This window comes from Chelonia mydas, chromosome 28, assembly GCF_015237465.2.
Source record: "Chelonia mydas isolate rCheMyd1 chromosome 28, rCheMyd1.pri.v2, whole genome shotgun sequence".
Taxonomy (NCBI): domain Eukaryota; kingdom Metazoa; phylum Chordata; order Testudines; family Cheloniidae; genus Chelonia; species Chelonia mydas.
In genome coordinates, this window is record NC_051268.2 from 352,361 (window position 1) to 373,708 (window position 21,348).

At 68.2% G+C, this 21,348-nt stretch overlaps 4 protein-coding genes across 7 annotated transcripts; 2 read left to right on the forward strand and 2 right to left on the reverse strand.

Annotated features, from left to right (window-relative positions):
* Window positions 1-595: 595 nt before the first annotated feature.
* On the reverse strand, window positions 596-7,408 carry LOC122463937 (translation initiation factor IF-2-like). Its single transcript, XM_043537101.1, has 3 exons — window positions 7,104-7,408; window positions 1,577-1,783; window positions 596-954 (listed from the first exon to the last, which is right to left on the reverse strand). Exons 1-3 carry the CDS (start codon window positions 7,242-7,244, stop codon window positions 853-855), a joined length of 450 nt encoding a protein of 149 aa, XP_043393036.1. The 5' UTR covers window positions 7,245-7,408; the 3' UTR covers window positions 596-852.
* On the forward strand, window positions 1,390-13,891 carry GAL3ST4 (galactose-3-O-sulfotransferase 4). Of its 2 annotated transcripts, none has more exons than XM_037887631.2 (4): window positions 1,390-1,499; window positions 4,294-4,606; window positions 5,213-6,435; window positions 13,879-13,891. In XM_037887631.2, the coding sequence occupies exons 1-3, from the start codon at window positions 1,390-1,392 to the stop codon at window positions 6,026-6,028; spliced, it is 1,239 nt and encodes a 412-aa protein (XP_037743559.1). In that variant the 3' UTR covers window positions 6,029-6,435; window positions 13,879-13,891. The 2 variants fall into 2 exon arrangements, with proteins under 2 accessions (XP_037743559.1, XP_037743560.1); XM_037887632.2 differs by lacking the exon at window positions 1,390-1,499 and adding an exon at window positions 1,781-3,493.
* Window positions 8,084-14,849, forward strand: TRAPPC14 (trafficking protein particle complex subunit 14). 3 transcript variants are annotated; one of them, XM_037887643.2, is made up of 11 exons: window positions 8,087-8,535; window positions 8,897-8,992; window positions 9,104-9,233; window positions 9,413-9,499; window positions 9,833-9,953; window positions 10,065-10,212; window positions 10,396-10,478; window positions 12,073-12,236; window positions 12,567-12,721; window positions 13,211-13,404; window positions 13,797-14,849. In XM_037887643.2, exons 1-11 carry the CDS (start codon window positions 8,149-8,151, stop codon window positions 13,948-13,950), a joined length of 1,719 nt encoding a protein of 572 aa, XP_037743571.1. In that variant the 5' UTR covers window positions 8,087-8,148; the 3' UTR covers window positions 13,951-14,849. The 3 variants fall into 3 exon arrangements, with proteins under 3 accessions (XP_037743572.1, XP_037743571.1, XP_043393034.1); XM_037887644.2 differs by lacking the exon at window positions 12,073-12,236 and having other exon boundaries at window positions 8,084-8,535; window positions 13,797-13,984; XM_043537099.1 differs by lacking the exon at window positions 9,104-9,233 and having other exon boundaries at window positions 8,501-8,535.
* Window positions 14,850-15,332: 483 nt separating this feature from the next.
* LAMTOR4 (late endosomal/lysosomal adaptor, MAPK and MTOR activator 4) lies at window positions 15,333-18,509 on the reverse strand. Its single transcript, XM_037887575.1, has 4 exons — window positions 18,372-18,509; window positions 16,627-16,707; window positions 16,208-16,325; window positions 15,333-15,809 (listed from the first exon to the last, which is right to left on the reverse strand). The coding sequence occupies exons 1-4, from the start codon at window positions 18,492-18,494 to the stop codon at window positions 15,712-15,714; spliced, it is 420 nt and encodes a 139-aa protein (XP_037743503.1). The 5' UTR covers window positions 18,495-18,509; the 3' UTR covers window positions 15,333-15,711.
* Window positions 18,510-21,348: the final 2,839 nt, after the last annotated feature.

The following is a 21,348-nucleotide window of genomic DNA, read 5'->3' on the forward strand; positions in this document are numbered from 1 at the left end:
GCTAGCAGGGGGCGGCCGGTCGGGAGTGAGGGGCACCGGCAGAGCTGGGGGGCAGGGCTGGGCTGGCAGGGGCTGCGGGACGGAAGTGAGGGGCACCGGCAGGGCTGGGGGGGGAGGGCTGGGCTAGCAGGGGCTGTGGGGCGGGAGTGAGGGGCACCAGCAGAGCTGGGGGGCAGGGCTGGGCTGGCAGGGGCTGCGGGGTGGAAGTGAGGGGCACCGGCAGAGCTGGGGTGGGGGGGCAGGGCTGGGCTAGCAGGGGGCGGCCGGTCGGGAGTGAGGGGCACCGGCAGGGCTGGGAGGAGCCCAGGGCTGGGCTAGCAGGGGCGGCCGGTCGGGAGCGAGGGGCACCGGCAGGGTTGGGGGGAACCCAGGGCTGGGCTAGCAGGGGGCAGCCGGTCGGGAGTGAGGGGCACCGGCAGAGCTGGGGGGGCAGGGCTGGGCTAGCAGGGGGCGGCCGGTCAGGAGTGAGGGGCACCGGCAGGGCTGGGGGGAACCCAGGGCTGGGCTAGCAGGGGCGGCCGGTCAGGAGTGAGGGGCACCGGCAGGGCTGGGAGGAGCCCAGGGCTGGGCTAGCAGGGGCGGCCGGTCAGGAGTGAGGGGCACCGGCAGGGCTGGGGGGAACCCAGGGCTGGGCTAGCAGGGGCGGCCGGTCGGGAGCGAGGGGCACTGGCACAGGAAACCCAGGAAGAGAGGTGGGGGCGGGCGGGGGGAGGAAGGAGACAGCTGTCTGTCCGTCTGTCTGTCTGACCCATCTGGGAAGGTGTCACATCCTGCTTGGGAAGCAGCACCTCTTGGAGACAACTCAGAGAACAAGGCAGGGCAATGCAGGGAGTAGGTCCCACGGCCGCCCTCTCAGTCAGTGCTGGCCCCGATGCCCCCGGCTGCGCTAGGGGGCGCTGAGCTGTGGGGAGCGGGGTGGGGGCGCTCTCCCCTGGCAGGCAACAGCACATCGGGCTGTGGGGGAGGAGAGGGAGGAGGTCAGGATGGGAGGAGGCAGAGAGAGGCTCAGTGGAGCTGGTACTAACAGCACAGGACTCCTGGGTTCCCGCCCCGGCTCTGGGAGGGGAGCGGGGGCTGGTGGGTTAGAGCAGGGGGGGCTGGGAGCCAGGACTCCTGGGTTCTCTCCCCAGCTCTGGGAGGGGAGCGGGGGCTGGTGGGTTAGAGCAGGGAGGGCTGGGAGCCAGGACTCCTGGGTTCTCTCCCCAGTGCTGGGAGGGGAGTGGGGGCTGGTGGGTTAGAGCAGGGGGGGTGGGGAGCCTGGGTTCTCTCCTGGGTTCTCTCCCCAGCTCTGGGAAGGGAGGGAGGGCTGGGGGGTTTGAGCAGGGGGCAGGGGGCGCTGGGAACCAGGACACCTGGGTCCCATTGACCCCTCTTGGTCCCGGCAGAAGGATGAAGCTGCCCCTGGCGTGCTGCCGGCTCCAGGTCCTCGGGGCTGCCCTGGCCGTGTGCATGACCATCGGCTTCACCCTCCAGCTTCTGGGGGCGCCTTTCCAGCGGAGGTGAGTCCCCAGGGTGCAGCTGCAACAGGGGCGCCACCTGCTGGCCATGCAGGGGAACCACCGGGGCCTGCACCTACCTTAACGGGCGAGGGGAGAGGGGGGCCGCGCATCTCTGCCACGTTTCTAGGAGCTGGTGAGCTTGCCAGCCAGTCCCCTCTGCCCTTGGACCCTGCAAATCCCCCTGCCCACTGCCGTCCTTCCCGGGCTGAGGGGAGAGCGCTGCGCTCCTCACGCTGTGCATCGAACCTGCGACTCCCATCCAGCCTCCTGCCTCTGGGCTGCCCCTAGGGGAAAAGAAGAGAGAGAAATTTCAGTCCCAAGGGAGGGCGGGGAGACTAGGACGGGGCCAAAAGGCTCCACCGAGAGTGCCTTAATAATCCCAAGGGAACCTCCCACAAGGCGGAAACCCGGGCGAACTGCTGCGGAGGAAAACAAACGAAAGGCAGGTCGGGAGGAAATCAGACCCCGGCGCTGGATGAGTTATACCCAGCCCGGGTCAGGATCGGGAGGCAGAAAAGGTGCTTTAAACACGTCAGGAGCAGGAGGAAGACGGGGAAAGCGGAGGCCCGCCGCGTAGTGGAGAAGGGGAGCTGGGAACGCATGGCATCGAGAGGGCTGCAGTGTTTACGGCCCGCCTGCGCGTGGGGAGTAAACTGCCTAGGAACGGTGCACAGGGCGAGACAGGGAGACATGGCCCAGGGCACTATCTGAGCTTTGGTTGGGTCAGAGTACCCCCCCCCCCCGAAAACTCCTGTTCGAGCCCCGCCCAGGAACCCCACTTTGCAGAAGGTTTTACGCAGGAACGACGGGGTAAACGGGACAATCTCTACCACAGTCCCCACTGTAAAGGGAGCAAGTGGGGCTGGCAAAGATTCAGAGAAAGGCAGCACACGTGATCCAGGGTACAGAATGGTTCCCGTACGAGGAGAGACCAAATAGACAGGGGCCGTTCAGCTTGGACAAGAGACGCCTAAGGGGGGGATACGATCCAGGTCTATAAAACCAGGACTGGTGCCGAGAAAGCGAAGAGGGAAGTGTTATTTACCCCTTCACACAACACAAGAACCAGGGGTCGCTTGATGAAATTAACAGTCTGCAGGCTTTATACCAACAAGAAGCACTTTGTCACACAACTAACCTGCGGAACTCCTTGCTGGGGGATGCTGTGAAGGCCAAAAGTATAACCGGGTTCAAACAAGAACCGGGGAAGTTCCTGGAGGCGAGGTCCACCAATGGCTACTAGCCGAGGTGGTCTGGGACGGAGCCCCATGCTCTGGGCATCCTTAGACCTCTCTCTGCCAGCTGTGGCAGTCGGGGCAGATCTCTCCAGAACTCCCCTTCGGCCTGACCCAGCAGGGCAGCAATAACCACGTCTTGGAGTGAGCCGTTCCCGCTGCTAACGCCAGGCCCGCGGGTCAAACTGTACACGCACTCCACTGTCCTGCCGCTCTCGGCTGGCACACAGGTGTTCTCCCCTGCGGCGAGCCGTCCGAAACAGCCAGCATCCGCTCAGCGCCGGGGATGGCAGAGAGGCAGAAAAGCTCCAGGGCTTCTGACCCGATCCTGGCAAACTGCAGTCACGGCTCGGGGTGACGCTGAAACCAGCCGCCATCCGGGCCGTACCCGGGTGGTTCCCTGGAGGACCCCAACATCCCCAGAGCATCCACAGTGAATGCGTTCCCAAGAGCCTGAGGAGAACAGAGCTACCCCTTCTCTGCCAGGCTGCAGGGCACAGCAAGGGAAGGAACGCCGGCCGAACCGGGGAAGGAAGAGCCTAAAGACCCCGTGGATACGTTGGACGTAACCGAGTCGGCAGGGCCTGAATTCAGCCTTGGCTACTGTGGGAACCAGCTGAAGTCATCTCAGACCCATTAGCGACGATTTTGGAGAACTCCTGGAAAGACGGGGGAGGCCCAGCGGCCTGGAGAAGGGGAAATGTGGCACTGGTCTAGACAAAGGGGAACATGGAGGACGCAGGGAATGACAAGCCAGCGGTGAGCCCCTGGACGGGAACGGGGTGACGAGGAGCAGCCAGCATTGGTGTGTCACAAACAAACCCTGACACCCCGGGGTCATTTCTGTCATCGACGGGGCAACCGGCCTGATGGGTGCGGGGGGAAGTGGCAGACTCACTAGATCTCGAGCTTTTAGTCTGGCTTTTGAGGCAGGACCGCAGGACAGTCTCAGAAGTCAGCCAGGGAAACAGGAGCAGAATTCAAAACCATCCGGACAAATTGGAGGAGGGGTCCGAAATCCACATGGCAAAACTCAGCACAGACAAGCACCAAGGGTCACCTGGGGGAAGGAAAATCACACGCGCCCCCATGAACGGGGGCTCCCAGCTAGAGGCGGCCCCGCTGCTGACATGGAGCCGGGGGTTAGGGTGGGTCGGGTGGCAAAAGGGCTGATCTCCTACTGGGGGGGTGGGGGGGTATTAACAGGGGCAGGAGGTGACTGGCTCCAGAGGGCTGCGCAGGGGGACGCCCCCCTCCAGGTTGGGAGATCCCTGGTGGGGGAGGGAAGGGAGTCCAGAGGGGGGCCTCTGAGCCTCCAAGGTCTGGAGAGTGCTGTGAGCCCTGTGAGGGGAGGGGATCCCCCACGGTTGGAGGTCAAGAGCTGTGAGCCCTATGGGGGGAGGAGATCCCCCATGGTTGGGGGTTGGGAGCCCTGGGGCGGGCGGGGATCCCCCATGGTTGGGGGCCAGGGGCTGTGAGCCCTGTGGGGGGAGGGGATCCCCCATGGTTGGGGGTCAGCGGGGTCTCTGTCCGTCTCTCACTTCCCCCCTCTGTTCCAGTGGCTCCCCGGACCAGCTGCCCGATTTGCAGCTGCTTCCTGGGGGTGGGGCTGAGGAGGGGGGCCCCTCGCCCTCCCGGCCCTGCCAGCCCCGGCGCCACATCGTCTTCCTAAAGACGCACAAGACGGGCAGCAGCACCATCGTGAACCTGCTGCACCGGTTCGGGGAGACGCGGGGCCTGCGTTTCGCCCTGCCCCCCCGCTACCAGTTCGGGTACCCCTACCCCTTCCAGGCCCGGCGGGTGAAGGGCTACCGGCCGGGGGGGCCCAGCTTCGACATCCTCTGTCACCACATGCGCTTCGACCTGACCGAGGTGAGACTGGGGGGGGGATAGTGGGGCAGCCGGGAGGGGGTTGGGGGGGCAGGGGTCGTGTATTCGGGGGAGCCCAGGGGAGGGGGCTCAGGGGGTTAGGGGCCATGCATACGGGGGGAGCCCTGGGGAGGGGGCTCAGGGGCTTTGGGAAAGGGGCTCAGGGGGGCTAGGGGCCATGCATACTGGGGGAGCCCTGGGGAGGGGGCTCAGGGGGGCTGGGGTCATGCATTTGGGGGGGGGAGAATGGGGGAGGGAGCTGGGGGGGACCGGGGGTGTGCATTCGGGGGGAGCACAGGGGAGGCGGTTCAGGGGGGCTGGGAGTGTGGGGGAGGGGGCTCAAGGGGCATGCATTTGGGGGGAGTACAGGGGAGGCAGCTTGGGGGGACCACGGACCGTGCATTTGGGGGGAGCACAGGGAGGGGACCTGGGGGGCTGGGAGAGCTTGAGGGGAGATGGCAGCATGTGGAGGACTCTGGGGGGAGTTGTGAGAGGGTTTGGGGGAGAGCCTGGGGGGGCTCTGAAGGGGGAGCATGGGGGCCCTAGGAGGCAGGATTTGGGGGTTCCCCTCCACCTGACCCACTCTCTCCCCCTGTTCCTCTCCCCCAGGTGCAGAAAGTCATGCCCCCCGACAGCTTCTACTTCTCCATCGTGCGGGACCCGGGGTCGCTGGCCGAATCCGCCTTCTCCTACTACCGGGGGGTGGCGCCGGCCTTCCGCCGGGCAGGCTCGCTGGCCCAGTTCCTGGAGGCGCCCGGGCGCTTCTATGACCCGGCCGAGCGGGGCAACCACTACGCCCGCAACCTGCTGTGGTTCGACTTCGGGCTGGCGCCGCCGGCCTCGCCGGGCCCCGAGGCCGTGCTGGCAGCGCTGGCCCAGCTGGACCGGACCTTCCCGCTGGTGCTGCTGACGGAGCATTTCGACGAGTCGCTGGTGCTGCTGCGGGAGGCGCTGTGCTGGGGGGAGGAGGACGTGGACGTCTTCCGGCACAACGAGCGCAGCCCCCGGGCCGTGCGGCCTCTGGCCTCCGCCCAGGCCACCCAGCTGCGGGCCTGGAACGCCCTGGACTGGAAGCTCTACGCCCACTTCAACCGCAGCTTCTGGCGCCACGTGGAGGCCTTCGGGCCGGCCCGGCTGCGGGCCGAGGTGGCCAGGCTGCGGGAGCGGCGCCAGGAGCTGGCCAGGCGCTGCCTGCAGGGCGGGGGCCCCGTGGAGGCGGCCGGCATCCCCGACAAGCGGATCCGCCCCTTCCAGTTCGGCCAGGCGCAGATCCTGGGCTACGCGCTGCGGCCGGGGCTGGGGCCTGTCGACCAGCAGCTCTGCACCCGCCTGGTCACCCCCGAGCTGCAGTACAAGGACAGGCTGGACGCCCGCCAGTTCGGGGCCAACGGCTCGGCGGGCGCGCCTGGAGGGGCGGGCAGGTAGCTGGGGGCCGCCTCTCCCCACCCCCTGCACCTGGTACGGACCCCCTGCCCCAGAAGGATGGGGGGCACGCAGTACATACCCTCATGGGGACCCCACAGATCCGGCCCCCCGGCACAGACACGGGGAGATATGGGGCACAGCCCCCTGGCACAGACAGACGGGGGTTCAATGGGGCACAAAACCCCCTGGGATCCCCCAATATCCTGGCTCCTGGTATGGACAGACGGAGCTGGGACAATGGGTACAGCGCCCGGGGGGCTGAGAGCCGTCGAACCAAACTGTAAACCCTGCACACTTCAAGCTGGGGGGCTGCCACAGCCCCCCCCCTGCTCCAGCTCCGATGTCTCCGGGCTCCACCTGGACAATATTTATTGGTCTGTTATCACAGGCCTGTAACTGGGCAGCGGGTGCCCGGTGAGGTCTGTACTCGGCAGGGGGGGGATCCTTGGTACCTCTCTCCTCCCCCCGCCGCCCCTCACCACCGCACTGGGCTTGTTAAATTCCCGGCTCTACGGTTCCCGCTTTCGCGCGGTTTGTTTCCTTTTGATAAAGTAATTAAATCAGGAAACGGGTCTGGCGATTATAAGTTGCAAACCGAAACCCAGAGGGCGGTGCAGAGAGGGAACGGGCCCCGGGGGGGTGGGGGGCTGGGGGAGGGGGACAGAAGAGGGGCCCCGGGGGGGGGCATTAAGTGGGAGGAGGCTTGAGGAGGGGGGTGCATAGAAGAGCAAGATGGGAAGCCGAAGCCCCCCCCGCCCCTCCCCTCCCCCAGTCCGGCAGCACAAGCCCGGCCCCCACCCAGTTGGTGGGGGGCAGGTTGGGGGGCAGCCCAGGGCCAGAGGCCCAGGCTGGGCCAAGCTCCCTGGGGCAGGACCCCGAGCAGGGGCCCCAACGGTTATTGGGCCCGGGAACCGTCAATCCTCCCCTGGGCAATCCAGGAAGTCCCGCCCCCACAGGGCGTTCCAGGGCTGTGGATTGGCCTCTGGGCCTGTCTATCATGCTGGGCCTCAGGTTCCCGCAACCTCGGAAGTCCCGCCCCCTGAGGAGCTCCCAGGAGCAGAATTGGCCTCCTTACCTGTCCATCATTCCCTGGGCCTTGCCCTGGCCTACCAGGAAGTCCCGCCTCCTCAGGGCCTTCCAGGGTCGGGGTTGGGCAGCGGCTCGATCCGTCACATCCCAGCTTCGAGGGGGGGGAATCCAGGAAGTCCCGCCTCATTCTAGCACCGGGATTGGTCACTGGCTGTGTCCATCACCCTTTCGCCGGGTCCCTGGGGGCGGGGCTTCCCCCAGCCAGTCCTGGGGGGCACAGGGGGCGGGGCCGTTTCCCCGCTAGCACCTCCCCCCACGCGCTCGCTCCGATCGATGCGCTCGGCGCTCGGCTGCGCGCCCTGCCCCCCCACTCCCCGCCGGCCGCTCTGGCTCCGCCCCCTCCGCGCCCGGCCTCGGCTGCAGCGCCCGGCCCGGGACCCCCCCGAGAGCGGGACCCGCCGGCCCCAGCGCCCGCCCCGGGTCCTAGCGTCCCCCCGTCCCCTCCGGATCCACCAGCGGACCCCCCCCGGTCCCACCAACCCCCCCTCCCGCCCCGGGTCCTAGCGCCCCCCCCCGGATCCACCAGCCCCCCCCCAGCGACCCCCCCCGCCCTCCCCGGGTCCTAGCGCCCCCCCGTTCCCTCCGGATCCACCAGCGACCTCCCCGCCCCCCCGGGTCCTGGCGCCCCCCCGGTCCCCTCCGGATCCACTAGCGCCCCCCCAGCGGCCCCCCCTCGTCCTAGCGCCCCCCCCGGTCCCCTCCGGCCCCAGCGCCCTAGCGACCCCCCGGCCCCCTCCAGATCCACCAGTGCCCCCCCCCGGGTCCTCACGGCCCCCCAGGTCCCGCACTGCCCCAGCACCTGGAATCCCATCCCCAGCGCCCCCCCCCAGCCTCCCCCAGATCCCCTTCCCCCCCTAGACCTCCAGTGCCCCAGGATCCCAGCCTAGTCCCTGCAGGGCCCCGACCCCCCAGCCCGGCCCCCCAGATCCTCCCACTGCCCGAGATCCCTCCAGGGGCCCCCCACTGCCCCAGTTCCCCAGCCCCTCATTCCCCAGCCCCCCAGATCCTCCCTCCAGCCCCCCCCCCACACCATGGAGGCGCAGTGCGATTACTTCATGTACTTCCCGGCCGTGCCCTTCCCGGCCCGGGAGCTGCTGCGGGGCGAGCCGGGCCGGTACCGGGCGCTGCCCCGGCGCAACCACCTCTACCTGGGCGAGACCGTCCGCTTCCTGCTGGTGCTGCGGGGCCGGCCGGGGCCGGGGGGCGCCCGCACCCCCTGGGGGGAGCTGGGCTCCTCCCTGGCCGCCCTGGCCAGCGTCAGCCCTGGGGCGGTCGACCCGGGGGGCGAGGGGGACGGGGAGCCCCCCGAGGAGCCGGGGGGGGACGGGGACACGGCTCCTCCGGCCCCCGGCTTCTTCCGGGACTGCCGGCCCCTGCTAACCCACGGCCAGGGACCCCTGGGGCGGCCGGCCGCCGGGGTGAGAGGGGGCGTGGGGTGCTGTGGGACAGGAGCGAGGGGCGCTGGGCGGGTGGGGGCTGTGGGGTGGGCGCGAGGGGAACCCAGCGGGGGAGGGTTGTGGGTCGGGAGCAAGGGGCACCCAGGGGTGGGGGGGCTCAGGGGTTTGGGGGGGCTGTGGGGTGCAGCGCGGGGAACCCGGGGGGCGTTCTCGGGCAGGAGCAAGGGGCGGGTACTGGGTGTTGCGGGTCAGGAGTGAGGATCAACATGGTGGGGGGCTGTGGGTCAGGAGTGAGGGGCACCTGGGGGGACATGGGGGCTGCCGGTCGGGGTTGGGGTCACTGTGGCACTGATGCCCCCCCCCAATCCCTCCCCCGCCCCAGATACCGGTGGAGGAGCCGATCGTCTGCACGGACGAGGTCATTTTCCCCCTGACGATTTCCCTGGACAACCTGCCCCCCGGGACTGTCAAGGCCAAGGTGAGTGAGGGGGGCCGGGGCCCTGTGGGACAAGGCGGCTGGGGGGGGGACCTGTGGGGGGGTGGGAGTGGGGCCAGCCCCCCAGCGCTGACACCCCCCACCCCTCCGCAGATCGTGGTCACGGTGTGGAAGCGGGAACAGGAGGCGCCGGAGGTGCGGGAACGGGGGTACCTGAGCCTGCTGCAGAACCGGGCGCCGGCCCAGCTCTTCCGCGAGGAGCAGGGGGCCTTCAAAGCCCAAGGTAGGTGCAGCCCCCTGGCCCCGCCCCATGGCGCCCCTCAGCCCCTGCCCCTCAGCCCAGACTGACAGCGCCTGCCCCATGGGGCAGCCGACAGACGCAGCCCCTCCCAGGATCACTCCCGACCCCCCTCCGACCTTTCCCCCCGGGACCGCTCTGACCCCTGCCCTTTGCGCCCGCAGTGAGCACCATGCTGACCGTGCTGCCCCCTCCGGGGCTCAGGTGCCGCCAGCTGAACGTCTCTGGGAAATACCTCACCGTGCTCAAGGGTAACGGGGGAGCCGTGGGGGGAGGGATGGCAGGACGGGGGGCAGGGTCCGTGGGGGGCAGGGCTGGGGGAGTCCCTGGAGCCGTGGCGGGAGGGATGGCACGACGGCGGGGGCCCTGGAGCCGTGGCGGGAGGGATGGCAGGACGGGGGGCAGGGGCCGTGGGGGGCGGGACTGGGGGAGTCCCTGGAGCCGTGCCGGGAGGGATGGCAGGACGGCGGAGGCCCTGGAGCCGTGGCGGGAGGGATGGCAGGACGGCGGGGGCCCTGGAGCCGTGGGGGTAGGGGGGGGTCTGAGCGTGGGGCTCCCTGTCTCTGACCCGCCCGCCTCCCCAGTGCTGAATGGCTGCTCCCAGGAGGAAATCTCCCTGTGGGACGTCCGCATCCTGCCCAACTTCAACGCCAGCTACCTGCCCATGCTGCCCGATGGCTCCGTGCTGCTGGTCGACGACGTCTGGTGAGTGGGGGCGGGGGGGGTCAGTGTCGGGGAGTGCCGTGGGAAGGAGCAGGGGGGTATCTGTGGGGCAGGCTGTGGGGCTAACGCTCCCTCCCTCCTTCCCCGCCTCAGCCATCACTCTGGTGAGGTGCCCGTCGGCGCCTTCTGCCGCGTGGCCGGCGCCGGCTCCGGCTGCCCCTGCGCCTTGAGTGCCCTGGAGGAGCAGAACTTCCTCTTCCAGCTGCAGGCACCTGAGCGGCCCCAGGAGGACACCAAGGAGGTGGGTGCAAGGGGCGAGGGCAGGGGGCGGGGACAGGCTGTGAGGGGGTCGGGCCATGGGGGGTGGGGCCACAGGGCAGAAGGAGGGGAAAGGGCAAGGAGGGGAAAGGGCCAGAAGGCAGAGGGGATAGGACTGGGGGCAGGGCCATGGGGCTGTTACTCACTCTGCCCCCTGCTCCCCCAGGGTCTCGAGGTCCCCCTGGTGGCCGTGGTTCAGTGGTCGACACCCAAACTCCCCTTCACCAGCAGCATCTACACCCATTACAGGTGAGAACCCCCCGACTCTGATGGTTCAGGGCTCCCTCTGTCCTGGGCCCTCCCCAGCTTTGACGCCTTCCTGGCCCTGGGCTCCCCTCCGCCCGGAGCAATTACAGGCCAGTGAGCCGGACTTCAGTACCGAGCAAACTGGCTGAAACTCTAGTAAAGAACAAAATTGTCAGACACAGAGATGAACATAATTTGTTGGGGAAGAGTCAACATGGTTTTAGCAAAGGGAAATCCTGCCTCGCCCATCTGCTAGAATTCCTGGAGGGGGTCAACAAGCACGTGGACAAGGGGAATCCAGTGGATGTAGCGTACTTAGATTTTCAGAAAGCCTTTGACAAGGTCCCGCACCAAAGGCTCTTACGCAAAGTCAGCTGTTATGGGATAAGAGGGAAGGTCCCCTCCTCGATCAGTAACTGGGTAAAAGACAGGAAACACCGGGGAGGTATAAATGGTCAGTTTTCAGAGTGGAGAGAGGTGAATAGTGGTGTCCCCCAGGGGTCTGTACTGGGCCCAGGCCTATTCAACATATTCATAAATGATCTGGAAAAAGGGGTAAACAGTGAGGTGGCAAAATTTGCAGACGATACAAAACTACTCAGGATAGTTAAGTCCCAGGCAGACTGGGAAGAGTTACAAAGCGATCTCTCAAAACTGGGTGACTGGGCAACAAAATGGCAGATGAAATTCAGTGTTGATAAATGCAAAGTGATGCTCATTGGAAAACATCATCCCAACTATATGTATAAAATGAAGGAGTCTAAATTAGCTGTCACCACTCAAGAGAGAGATCTTGGGGTCATTGTGGATAGTTCTCTGAAAACATCCACTCAATGTGCAGCGGCCATCAAAAAAGCGAACAGAATGCTGGGAATCATTAAGAAAGGGTTAGGTAATAGGACAGAAAATATCATGTTGCCTCTATATAAATCCATGGTACGTCCACCTCTTGAATATTGGGTGCAGATGTGGTCGCCCCATCTCAAAAAAGACATATTGGAATTGGAAAAAGTTCAGAAAAGGGCAACAAAAAAGATTAGGGGTACGGAACGGCTGCTGTAAGAGGAGAGATTAATAAGACTGGAACTTTTCAGCTTGGAAAAGAGACGACAAAGGGGGGGATATTATGAGAGAGATGTGTAAAATCATGATGGGTGTAGAGAAAGTAAATAAGGAAGTGTTGTTTACTTCTCATAACACAAGAACTAGGGGCCACCAAATGAAACGAACAGGCAGCAGGTTTGAAACAAACCAAAGGAAGTATTTCTTCACACAACGCACAGTCAACTTGTGGAACTCCTTGCCAGAGGATGTGGTGAAGGCCAAGACTGTAACAGGGTTAAAAAAAAAAAACTAGAGAAGTTCCTGGAAGGCAGGTCCAGCAATGGCTATTAGCCAGGATGGTCAGGGATGGTGGCCCTGGCCTCTGTTTACCAGAAGCTGGCAATGGGCTACAGGGGATGGATCACTTGGTGATTCCCTGTTCGGTCCATTCCCTCTGGGGCACCTGGCCCTGGCCACTGTCGGCAGACAGGACACTGGGCTGGATGGACCTTTGCTGTGACCCAGTCTGGCTGTTCTTATGTTCTGTTCCCAGGCTGCCCAGCATCCGGCTGGACCGGCCGCGATTCGTGATGACGGCAGCCTGCGAGTCGCCCGTGCCCCTGCGCCGACGCTTCACCGTCACCTACACCCTGCTCAACAACCTGCAGGACTTCCTGGCTGTGCGGCTGGTCTGGACCCCGGAGAGCGCCGCGGCCGGTGGGCGGGGCCGCGGCCGGTGGGCGGGGCTGCAGGGGCCTGGTGTTGTGATGTGGGCAAGGCCACGGCTGGTGGGCATGGGGGGCGTGCAGGATGGAGCTGTGGGGACCGTGAGCAGGCTGGGGTGGCCTGGAGCGGCCTGGAGCTGGGGGTTCGGTGGGGGGCTGGGAGGGGTCAGGTGCGGCTGGGAGGGGTCGGCGGGGGGCTGGGAACGCTGGGAGGGGTCAGGTGGGGCTGGGAACGCTGGGAGGGGGTGGGAGTTTGGCGGGGGGCTGGCATTGTGGGGCCCGCGGGGGGCTCCAGGCGGCTCTGACCCCTCCCCACCCCCAGGGAAGAAGCTGTCCAGCGAGGAGCGCCGGGCCACGCAGGCAGCCCTGGACGCCATCGTCTGCCACACTCCTCTCAACAGCCTGGGCTACTCCCGCAAGGGCAGCGCCCTGACCATCCAGGTCGCCTTCCAGGCCCTCCGCGCCGGCCTCTTCGAGGTACCCGCCCGCCTGGCCCTCCCTGGGGGCTGGGAGCCAGGACACCTGGGTTCTCTCCCCGGCTCTGGGAGGGGAGCGAGGCCTGGTGGGTTAGAGCAGGGGGGCTGGGAGCCAGGACTCCTGGGTTCTCTCCCCAGCTCTGGGAGGGGAGTGGGAGCTGGTAAGTTAGAACAGGGAGGGGCTGGGAGCCAGGACTCTTGGGTTCTCTCCCGGCTCTGGGAGGGGAGCGAGGGCTGGTGGGTTAGAGCAGGGGGGCTGGGAGCCAGGACTCCTGGGTTCTCTCCCCAGCTCTGGGAGGGGAGTGGGGGCTGGTGGGTTAGAACAGGGGGGGCTGGGAGCCAGGACTCTTGGGTTCTCTCCCAGCTCTGGGAGGGGAGTGGGGGCTGGTGGGTTAGAACAGGGGGGGCTGGGAGCCAGGACTCCTGGGTTCTTGGGGGGGGGGGGTGCAGGGAGGGGCAGTTTCTGTGCTATCATCTCTCCTCCCCTCAGCTCTCCCAGCACATGAAGCTGAAGCTGCAGTTCACGGCGAGCGTCTCGAACCCACCCCCCGACGCCCGGCCCATCTCGCGCAGGAGCAGCCCTGGCAGCCCGGCTGTGCGGGACCTGGTCGAGCGGCACCAGGCTGGGCTGGGCCGGTCCCAGTCCTTCTCCCACCAGCAGCCTTCCCGCAGCCACCTCATGAGGTGTGCAGGGGGGTGGGGGGCTGCTGAGGGCCAGGGGGACTGGGGGAGGCTTGGAGTCTTCAGTCCCAGAGACCTCCACCCAGAAGCGCTGGAGTATTTAAGGGGGGAAGGAGCCTGGCCAGTGGGTGGAGCCTGGGGGAGGCGGGGCTCTAACATTGGGCCCCTCCCCTTCATTCACCTGTCTGCACTAGGGTGGCCAATCAGGTGAGGGCATCTGTGCTTCCCCCCCCCATACACATGGCTGGTGGGAGGCAGGACTCCTGGGTCCCTCTCCTGGCTCTGGGAGGGGAGTGGGTTGAAAAGGGAAGGGGTGGCAGGGGAGCTGTCTGGGGGGCAGGGGTGGAATCAGCACCCCCCCACACACACTGACACTTGGTGCCCCCCCCCGGCAGGTCTGGTAGCGTCATGGAGCGCCGCGCCATCACCCCGCCTGTGGGCTCCCCCGTGGGCCGCCCCCTCTACCTGCCCCCCGAGAAGAGCGTCCTGTCACTGGACAAGATCGCCAAGCGCGAGTGCAAGGTGCTGGTGGTGGAGCCCATCAAGTGAAGAGGCCAAACGTCCCTCCCCCCTCCTGGTCCCCCCCATCGCCTCGCTGCTGCTTCCCCACGGAGCTCATGTTGCTGGAGGCCTGGGACCATGGACGGGGTGCAGGGGGAGGCTGGCATGTGCCAAGGGGGGGAGGGAACTGCAGACTCAGGGGAGCAGCATGTGGTAGGCTGCAGGCCAGTATGGGTGGGTGTGTGTGTGTGTGAGAATTGCATTCTGGGTGGGAGGGGGGAGCTGGGGCAGCAGAGGCCACAGCTACTGTGTTGTGAAGGGCGGGGTGGGCTGGGTGCCATTTTCAGGGTGATCCTGCTGCTGTTTCCCTGCTGTCAGTTGTGGGGGTGCCAGGGGTGGGACCCCTGGCTATGGGTGGGTGGGGTGAACACATCTCATTGCTGGTTCCCAGTCACTGTTTACAAAACCCTTCGCTTCCTGCATTGCCTTTTTAATTTGGGGGCCCTGCAAATTCCCCCTGAGCTGGGGGGCAGGGACCCATGGTACTGCTTGGCCCTGGCTGGGCTGGAGTGAGCACCTTCCTTCCTATCAGCCCCTGGGGCAGCATCCCCTGAGAGCCAGGCTCCCCCCAGCCCCTGGGGCTGCCCCTCCCACTGCTATCTAGATGAGCTTTGCCAGCCCCCATCCCAGCCGAGGGAAGGAAGGTGCCTGGCGCAGCCCTGAGCCACCGCATGGAAGGTCCCAGCCCCACGTGCCTCGCTGCAGGTACATTCCCCAGCCCTTGCTGTTGGTGGGGGGGGGGGGCCTACCTAGGCTAGGTTGCCCCCTGTGGCTACAGGGACTCGCTGGACCGGGGCCCCCACTGCACTTTATTTACATTTTTTTGTTATTTATTTGTCTCTGAACTGGCTTTATTTGTGTCTGTGAATAAACCTCATGGGATGGAACCGGCCCTGCTTTGCTGTGTGTCGGGGGAGGGTATAACACCATGCACGGCGCAGACCCCCCCTCTCCCCGACAGAGACCAGGAGGGTACCAGGCACTGCAGCCGGAGCAACTGCAGGGGGCTGGGCCCCAGAGACACACATGGTCCAGGCAGCTGCAGGCCAAAGCAGAGCAGTGGGCGACTGGCAGGGAGCCGGCCCCCGCGCGACGGGGGCTGCCGGGAGCCCCCAGCCCCTCGCTCCGAGAGCGGGGAGCCGGCCCCCGCCTGGGAACGACCCAGTGCCACTGGCTGCATGTGCAGGGAGCCTGAGCCATCCCTGCGAGCAGGGGGGAGCTGCCCCCTAGGTGACCCACACGGCTGTAGTTGCAGAAGGCGAGGAGGGGCAGCAATGACCCATGGCAAGTCAAGGGCTCCTCTGGAGCATGGCAGGGGTAGGAGCCGCACAGCCTCCCTCTCCCCACAGAAGGAGACCCCATAGACCAGCTAGGAAAAACACTTTATTCTTGAACAGTTACAGTGAAGCCCCTGGCCGGAGCCTATTCTCTCCCCCCACATATCTCCAGGAAGCCCCACAGATACCGCTGCAGCCTCCCCTCCTGTCCCCACAGGGTGGGTGTTTGCAGGGGCATCTCTGGAGCCCTCCTGCCCCAGCAGGGGCCCTGGTGAAGTGGGGGACCCCACCCAGCTAGGCCTGGCAGGTGCAGAGGCTTCATTCAGGCAGCCATGGGGGCAGGTAATGCAAGGGGAAAGCCAGGGGGGTCCCCAACCAGCCCCTGCGAGACCCCCACAGATCAAGAACTCTGAGGGGGGAGCCCCCCCAATTTCACCCAGCCACACTCGCATGTGGAACCCGCCCCCGCGGCTCAGACGGCGACCGGCTCCCGCACATGGTTCTGTCGCTTCACCACAAAGATCTTCTGGCCAGAGACGGTCACCAGGAAGGTGTGTTCCCCGAACACCACTAAGGGGGGAGAGAGTTTGGCATGAGACCCCCCGGCTAGGGCTGGGGACAGAGAGAGTCAGGGGTGGCCACCCTCGCTACCCCAGAGGCTCATGGGAGAGCGAGAGGAAACCTCTGTCCCCCCAAGGGGTTGACGGGGGTCAGGCAGGGGAGGTCTGTGTAGTGGGTCAGTCTCAGGAGTGGGGGGAAGAGACCCCTTGGGGTCCCAGAGGCTGTTCTGGAGCGGAGGGCGTATCACCACTCCTGGGGGGTCACAGACAGGGAGTGGGCACGGGGCGGGGGGAAGGCCTGGGACAAAGGGCCCAGCCCTACAGCAGCAGCGCCCCCTTCCTCCCCACCCCACCATGCCAGCACACACACCCCTGCCCCCGCGGGCGTTCTCCTCCCCCCAGACTCACCCGAGAGGCGTTTGAAGGGGGGGTCGGGGCCACGCTGGAGCCGGAAGCCGCAGGCCGTGGCCACCAGCTCCGAGATCACCCCGGCCGTGTGCTCGGCGTTCTCCAGTTCACCAGCCGACTGCGGAGCAGGGGAGCCCCGGGTTAGAGAGCGTGTGGAGCCCCCCTCCCCCAAATTCACACAGCAGGTCAGCAGCGCAAGGGAGTACAGGCTCCCAGCCCCCCCTGCTCTAACCCACCCGCCCCCACTCCCCTCCCAGAGCCGGGGAAAGAACCCAGGAGTCCGGGCTCCCAGCCCCCCCTGCTCTAACCCACCCGCCCCCACTCCCCTCCCAGAGCCGGGGAGAGAACCCAGGAGTCCGGGCTCCCAGCCCCCCCGCAGCGCTGGGGAGGGAACCCAGGCGTCCGGGCCCCCCACTCACCGCCAGCACCGCTCCATCGCAGATCACCAGGTAGCCCAGCTGGTCGGGGATCCGCTCCAGCCCCTGGGTCAGCGCCGTGGTCTGGGGGGAGAGGGGGGGGAGGGTCAGCAGGTGTGTGGGGCAGAGGCTGGAGAGAGGGGCCCGGGGGGGGGGGTCCCGGCCCCCCCGGGGGGAATCTCCCGCCCCGCGCCATGGGGGGGGGGGTCCCGGGCGCCCCCCCCCGGGGGGAATCTCCCGCCCCGCGCCATGGGGGGGGGGGGTCCCGGGCGCCCCCCCTCCCCGGGGGGAATCTCCCGCCCCGCGCCATGGGGGGGGGGGTCCCGGGCGCCCCCCCTCCCCGGGGGGAATCTCCCGCCCCGCGCCATGGGGGGGGGGGGGCCCGGGCGCCCCCCCGCCCCGGGGGGAATCACCCGCCCCGCGCCCTGGGGGGGGGGGGTCCCGGGCGCCCCCCCTCCCCGGGGGGAATCTCCCGCCCCGCGCCATGGGGGGGGGGGGGTCCCGGGCGCCCCCCCTCCCCGGGGGGAATCTCCCGCCCCGCGCCATGGGGGGGGGGGGTCCCGGGCGCCCCCCCTCCCCGGGGGGAATCTCCCGCCCCGCGCCATGGGGGGGGGGGGGTCCCGGGCGCCCCCCCTCCCCGGGGGGAATCTCCCGCCCCGCGCCATGGGGGGGGGGGGTCCCGGGCGCCCCCCCCCCCCGGGGGGAATCTCCCGCCCCGCGCCATGGGGGGGGGGGGGGGGTCCCGGGCGCCCCCCCTCCCTGGGGGGAATCTCCCGCCCCGCGCCATGGGGGGGGGTCCCGGGCGCCCCCCCCCGGGGGAATCTCCCGCCCCGCGCCATGGGGGGGGGGGTCCCGGGCGCCCCCCCCCCCCGGGGGGAATCTCCCGCCCCGCGCCATGGGGGGGGGGGTCCCGGGCGCCCCCCCTCCCCGGGGGGAATCTCCCGCCCCGCGCCATGGGGGGGGGGGTCCCGGGCGCCCCCCCTCCCCGGGGGGAATCTCCCGCCCCGCGCCATGGGGGGGGGGGGTCCCGGGCGCCCCCCCTCCCGGGGGGGAATCTCCCGCCCCGCGCCATGGGGGGGGGGGGGTCCCGGGCGCCCCCCCGCCCCGGGGGGAATATCCCGCCCCGCCCCATGGGGGGGGGGGGGTCCCGGGCGCCCCCCCTCCCCGGGGGGAATCTCCCGCCCCGCGCCATGGGGGGGGGGGGGGCCCCGGGCGCCCCCCCTCCCCGGGGGGAATCTCCCGCCCCGCGCCATGGGGGGGGGGGGTCCCGGGCGCCCCCCCTCCCCGGGGGGAATCTCCCGCCCCGCGCCATGGGGGGGGGGGGGGGGGTCCCGGGCGCCCCCCCACCCCGGGGGGAATCTCCCGCCCCGCGCCATGGGGGGGGGTCCCGGGCGCCCCCCCCCCGGGGGGAATCTCCCGCCCCGCGCCATGGGGGGGGGGGGTCCCGGGCGCCCCCCCCCGGGGGAATCTCCCGCCCCGCGCCATGGGGGGGGGGGGTCCCGGGCGCCCCCCCTCCCCGGGGGGAATCTCCCGCCCCGCGCCATGGGGGGGGGGGGGGGGTCCCGGGCGCCCCCCCTCCCCGGGGGGAATCTCCCGCCCCGCGCCATGGGGGGGGGGGGGGGGGGGGTCCCGGGCGCCCCCCCTCCCCGGGGGGAATCTCCCGCCCCGCGCCATGGGGGGGGGGTCCCGGGCGCCCCCCCCCGGGGGAATCTCCCGCCCCGCGCCATGGGGGGGGGTCCCGCTCTCACCATCTCGGGGCAGCACCGGCCGCTCCGCGCCCCGCCGTCAGCTGACGCCCCGCCCCGCCCCGCTCTTATCCCCGCCCATTGGCCCGCCGCGCCGTCCGTCCGAGCGGAGCCTCGCGCTGCCATTGGCCCAGGGGCTGGGGGACGGGAGGGGGCGGGGCCTGCGGGCTGGGCAACTTCCGGCTCCTCGCCCCCGCCCGACCGCCGGGGCGAGCCGATGAATATTAATGAGGCGCGTGGCCTGAAGGCTCCTCGGGAGCCGCCCCCCGCGCTCGTGACCGCCCGCCGCAGGGGCTGTTGGGAGCCCGGCCCAACGGCCGCCCGCCGCAGGGTCTCATGGGAGTCTCACTAAGGGGGGGGGAGACACCTGCCCCAGGGGCTCATGGGAGTCTCGCTGAGGGGTCAGGGAGTGTGACACCTGCCCCAGGGGCTCATGGGAGTCTCGCTAAGGGGGGGAGGGCGACACCTGCCCCAGGGGCTCATGGGACTCTCACTAAGGGGTCAGGGAGTGTGATACCTGCCCCAGGGGCTCATGGGGAGTCTCGCTGAGGGGTCAGAGAGTGTGACACCTGCCCCAGGGGCTCATGGGAGTCTCACGAAGGGGGGAGGGAGGCACGACCCCTGCCCCAGGGACTCATGGGAGTCTCGCTAAGGGGGGGTGTGTGACAGCTGCCCCAGGGGCTCATGGGAGTCTCGCTAAGGGGGGGAGGGCGATACCTGCCCCAGGGGCTCATGGGAGTCTCGCTAAGGGGTCAGGGAGAGTGATACCTGCCCCAGGGGCTCATGGGGAGTCTCGCGAAGGGGAGAGGGGGGCACAACACCTGCCCCAGGGGCTCATGGGAGTCTCGCTAAGGGGGGGAGGACGACACCTGCCCCAGGGGCTCATGGGAGTCTCGCTGAGGGGTCAGGGAGTGTGACACCTGCCCCAGGGGCTCATGGGAGTCTCACTAAGGGGTCAGGGAGTGTGACACCTGCCCCAGGGGCTCATGGGAGTCTCGGTAAGGGGGGAGGGGGGCACGACACCGGCCCAGGGGCTCATGGGAGTCTCGCTGGGGGGGGGGGTGTGACACCTGCCCCAGGGGCTCATGGGAGTCTCGCTGAGGGGTCAGGGAGTGTGATACCTGCCCCAGGGGCTCATGGGGAGTCTCACGAAGGGGAGAGGGGGACACAACACCTGCCCCAGGGGCTCATGGAGTCTCGCTAAGGCGGGGAGGGCGACACCTGCCCAAGGGGCTCATGGGAGTCTCGCTAAGGGGTCAGGGAGTGTGATACCTGCCCCAGGGGCTCATGCGGAGTCTCGCGAAGGGGAGAGGGGGACACAACACCTGCCCCAGGGGCTCATGGGAGTCTCGCTAAGGGGGGGAGGGTGACACCTGCCCCAGGGGCTCATGGGAGTCTCGCTGAGGGGTCAGGGAGTGTGATACCTGCCCCAGGGGCTCATGGGAGTCTCGCTGAGGGGTCAGGGAGTGTGACACCTGCCCCAGGGGCTCATGGGAGTCTCGCTGAGGGGTCAGGGAGTGTGATACCTGCCCCAGGGGCTCATGGGGAGTCTCGCGAAGGGGAGAGGGGGACACAACACCTGCCCCAGGGGCTCATGGAGTCTCGCTAAGGCGGGGAGGGCGACACCTGCCCAAGGGGCTCATGGGAGTCTCGCTAAGGGGTCAGGGAGTGTGATACCTGCCCCAGGGGCTCATGCGGAGTCTCGCGAAGGGGAGAGGGGGACACAACACCTGCCCCAGGGGCTCATGGGAGTCTCGCTAAGGGGGGGAGGGTGACACCTGCCCCAGGGGCTCATGGGAGTCTCGCTGAGGGGTCAGGGAGTGTGATACCTGCCCCAGGGGCTCATGGGAGTCTCGCTGAGGGGTCAGGGAGTGTGACACCTGCCCCAGGGGCTCATGGGAGTCTCGCTGAGGGGTCAGGGAGTGTGATACCTGCCCCAGGGGCTCATGCGGAGTCTCGCGAAGGGGAGAGGGGGACACAACACCTGCCCCAGGGGCTCATGGGAGTCTCGCTAAGGGGTCAGGGAGTGTGACACCTGCCCCAGGGGCTCATGGGGAGTCTCGCGAAGGGGAGAGGGGGGCACAACACCTGCCCCAGGGGCTCATGGGAGTCTCGCTAAGGGGGGGGGGGCGATACCTGCCCCAGGGGCTCATGGGAGTCTCGCTGAGGGGTCAGGGAGTGTGATACCTGCCCCAGGGGCTCATGGGAGTCTCGCTAAGGGGTCAGGGAGTGTGATACCTGCCCCAGGGGCTCATGGGGAGTCTCGCGAAGGGGAGAGGGGGACACAACACCTGCCCCAGGGGCTCATGGGAGTCTCACTAAGGGGGGGAGGGCGACACCTGCCCCAGGGGCTCATGGGAGTCTCGCTAAGGGGTCAGGGAGTGTGATACCTGCCCCAGGGGCTCATGGGGAGTCTCGCGAAGGGGAGAGGGGGACACAACACCTGCCCCAGGGGCTCATGGGAGTCTCGCTAAGGGGGGGAGGGCGACACCTGCCCCAGGGGCTCATGGGAGTCTCGCTAAGGGGTCAGGGAGTGTGATACCTGCCCCAGGAGCTCATGGGGAGTCTCGCGAAGGGGAGAGGAGGACACAACACCTGCCCCAGGGGCTCATGGGAGTCTCGCTAAGGGGGGGAGGGCGACACCTGCCCCAGGGGCTCATGGGAGTCTCGCTAAGGGGTCAGGGAGTGTGACACCTGCCCCAGGGGCTCATGGGAGTCTCACTAAGGGGTCAGGGAGTGTGACACCTGCCCCAGGGGCTCATGGGAGTCTCGGTAAGGGGGGAGGGGGGCACGACACCGGCCCAGGGGCTCATGGGAGTCTCGCTGGGGTGGGTGGGTGTGATACCTGCCCCAGGGGCTCATGGGAGTCTCGCTAAGGGGTCAGGGAGTGTGATACCTGCCCCAGGGGCTCATGGGGAGTCTCGCGAAGGGGAGAGGGGGACACAACACCTGCCCGAGGGGCTCATGGGAGTCTCACTAA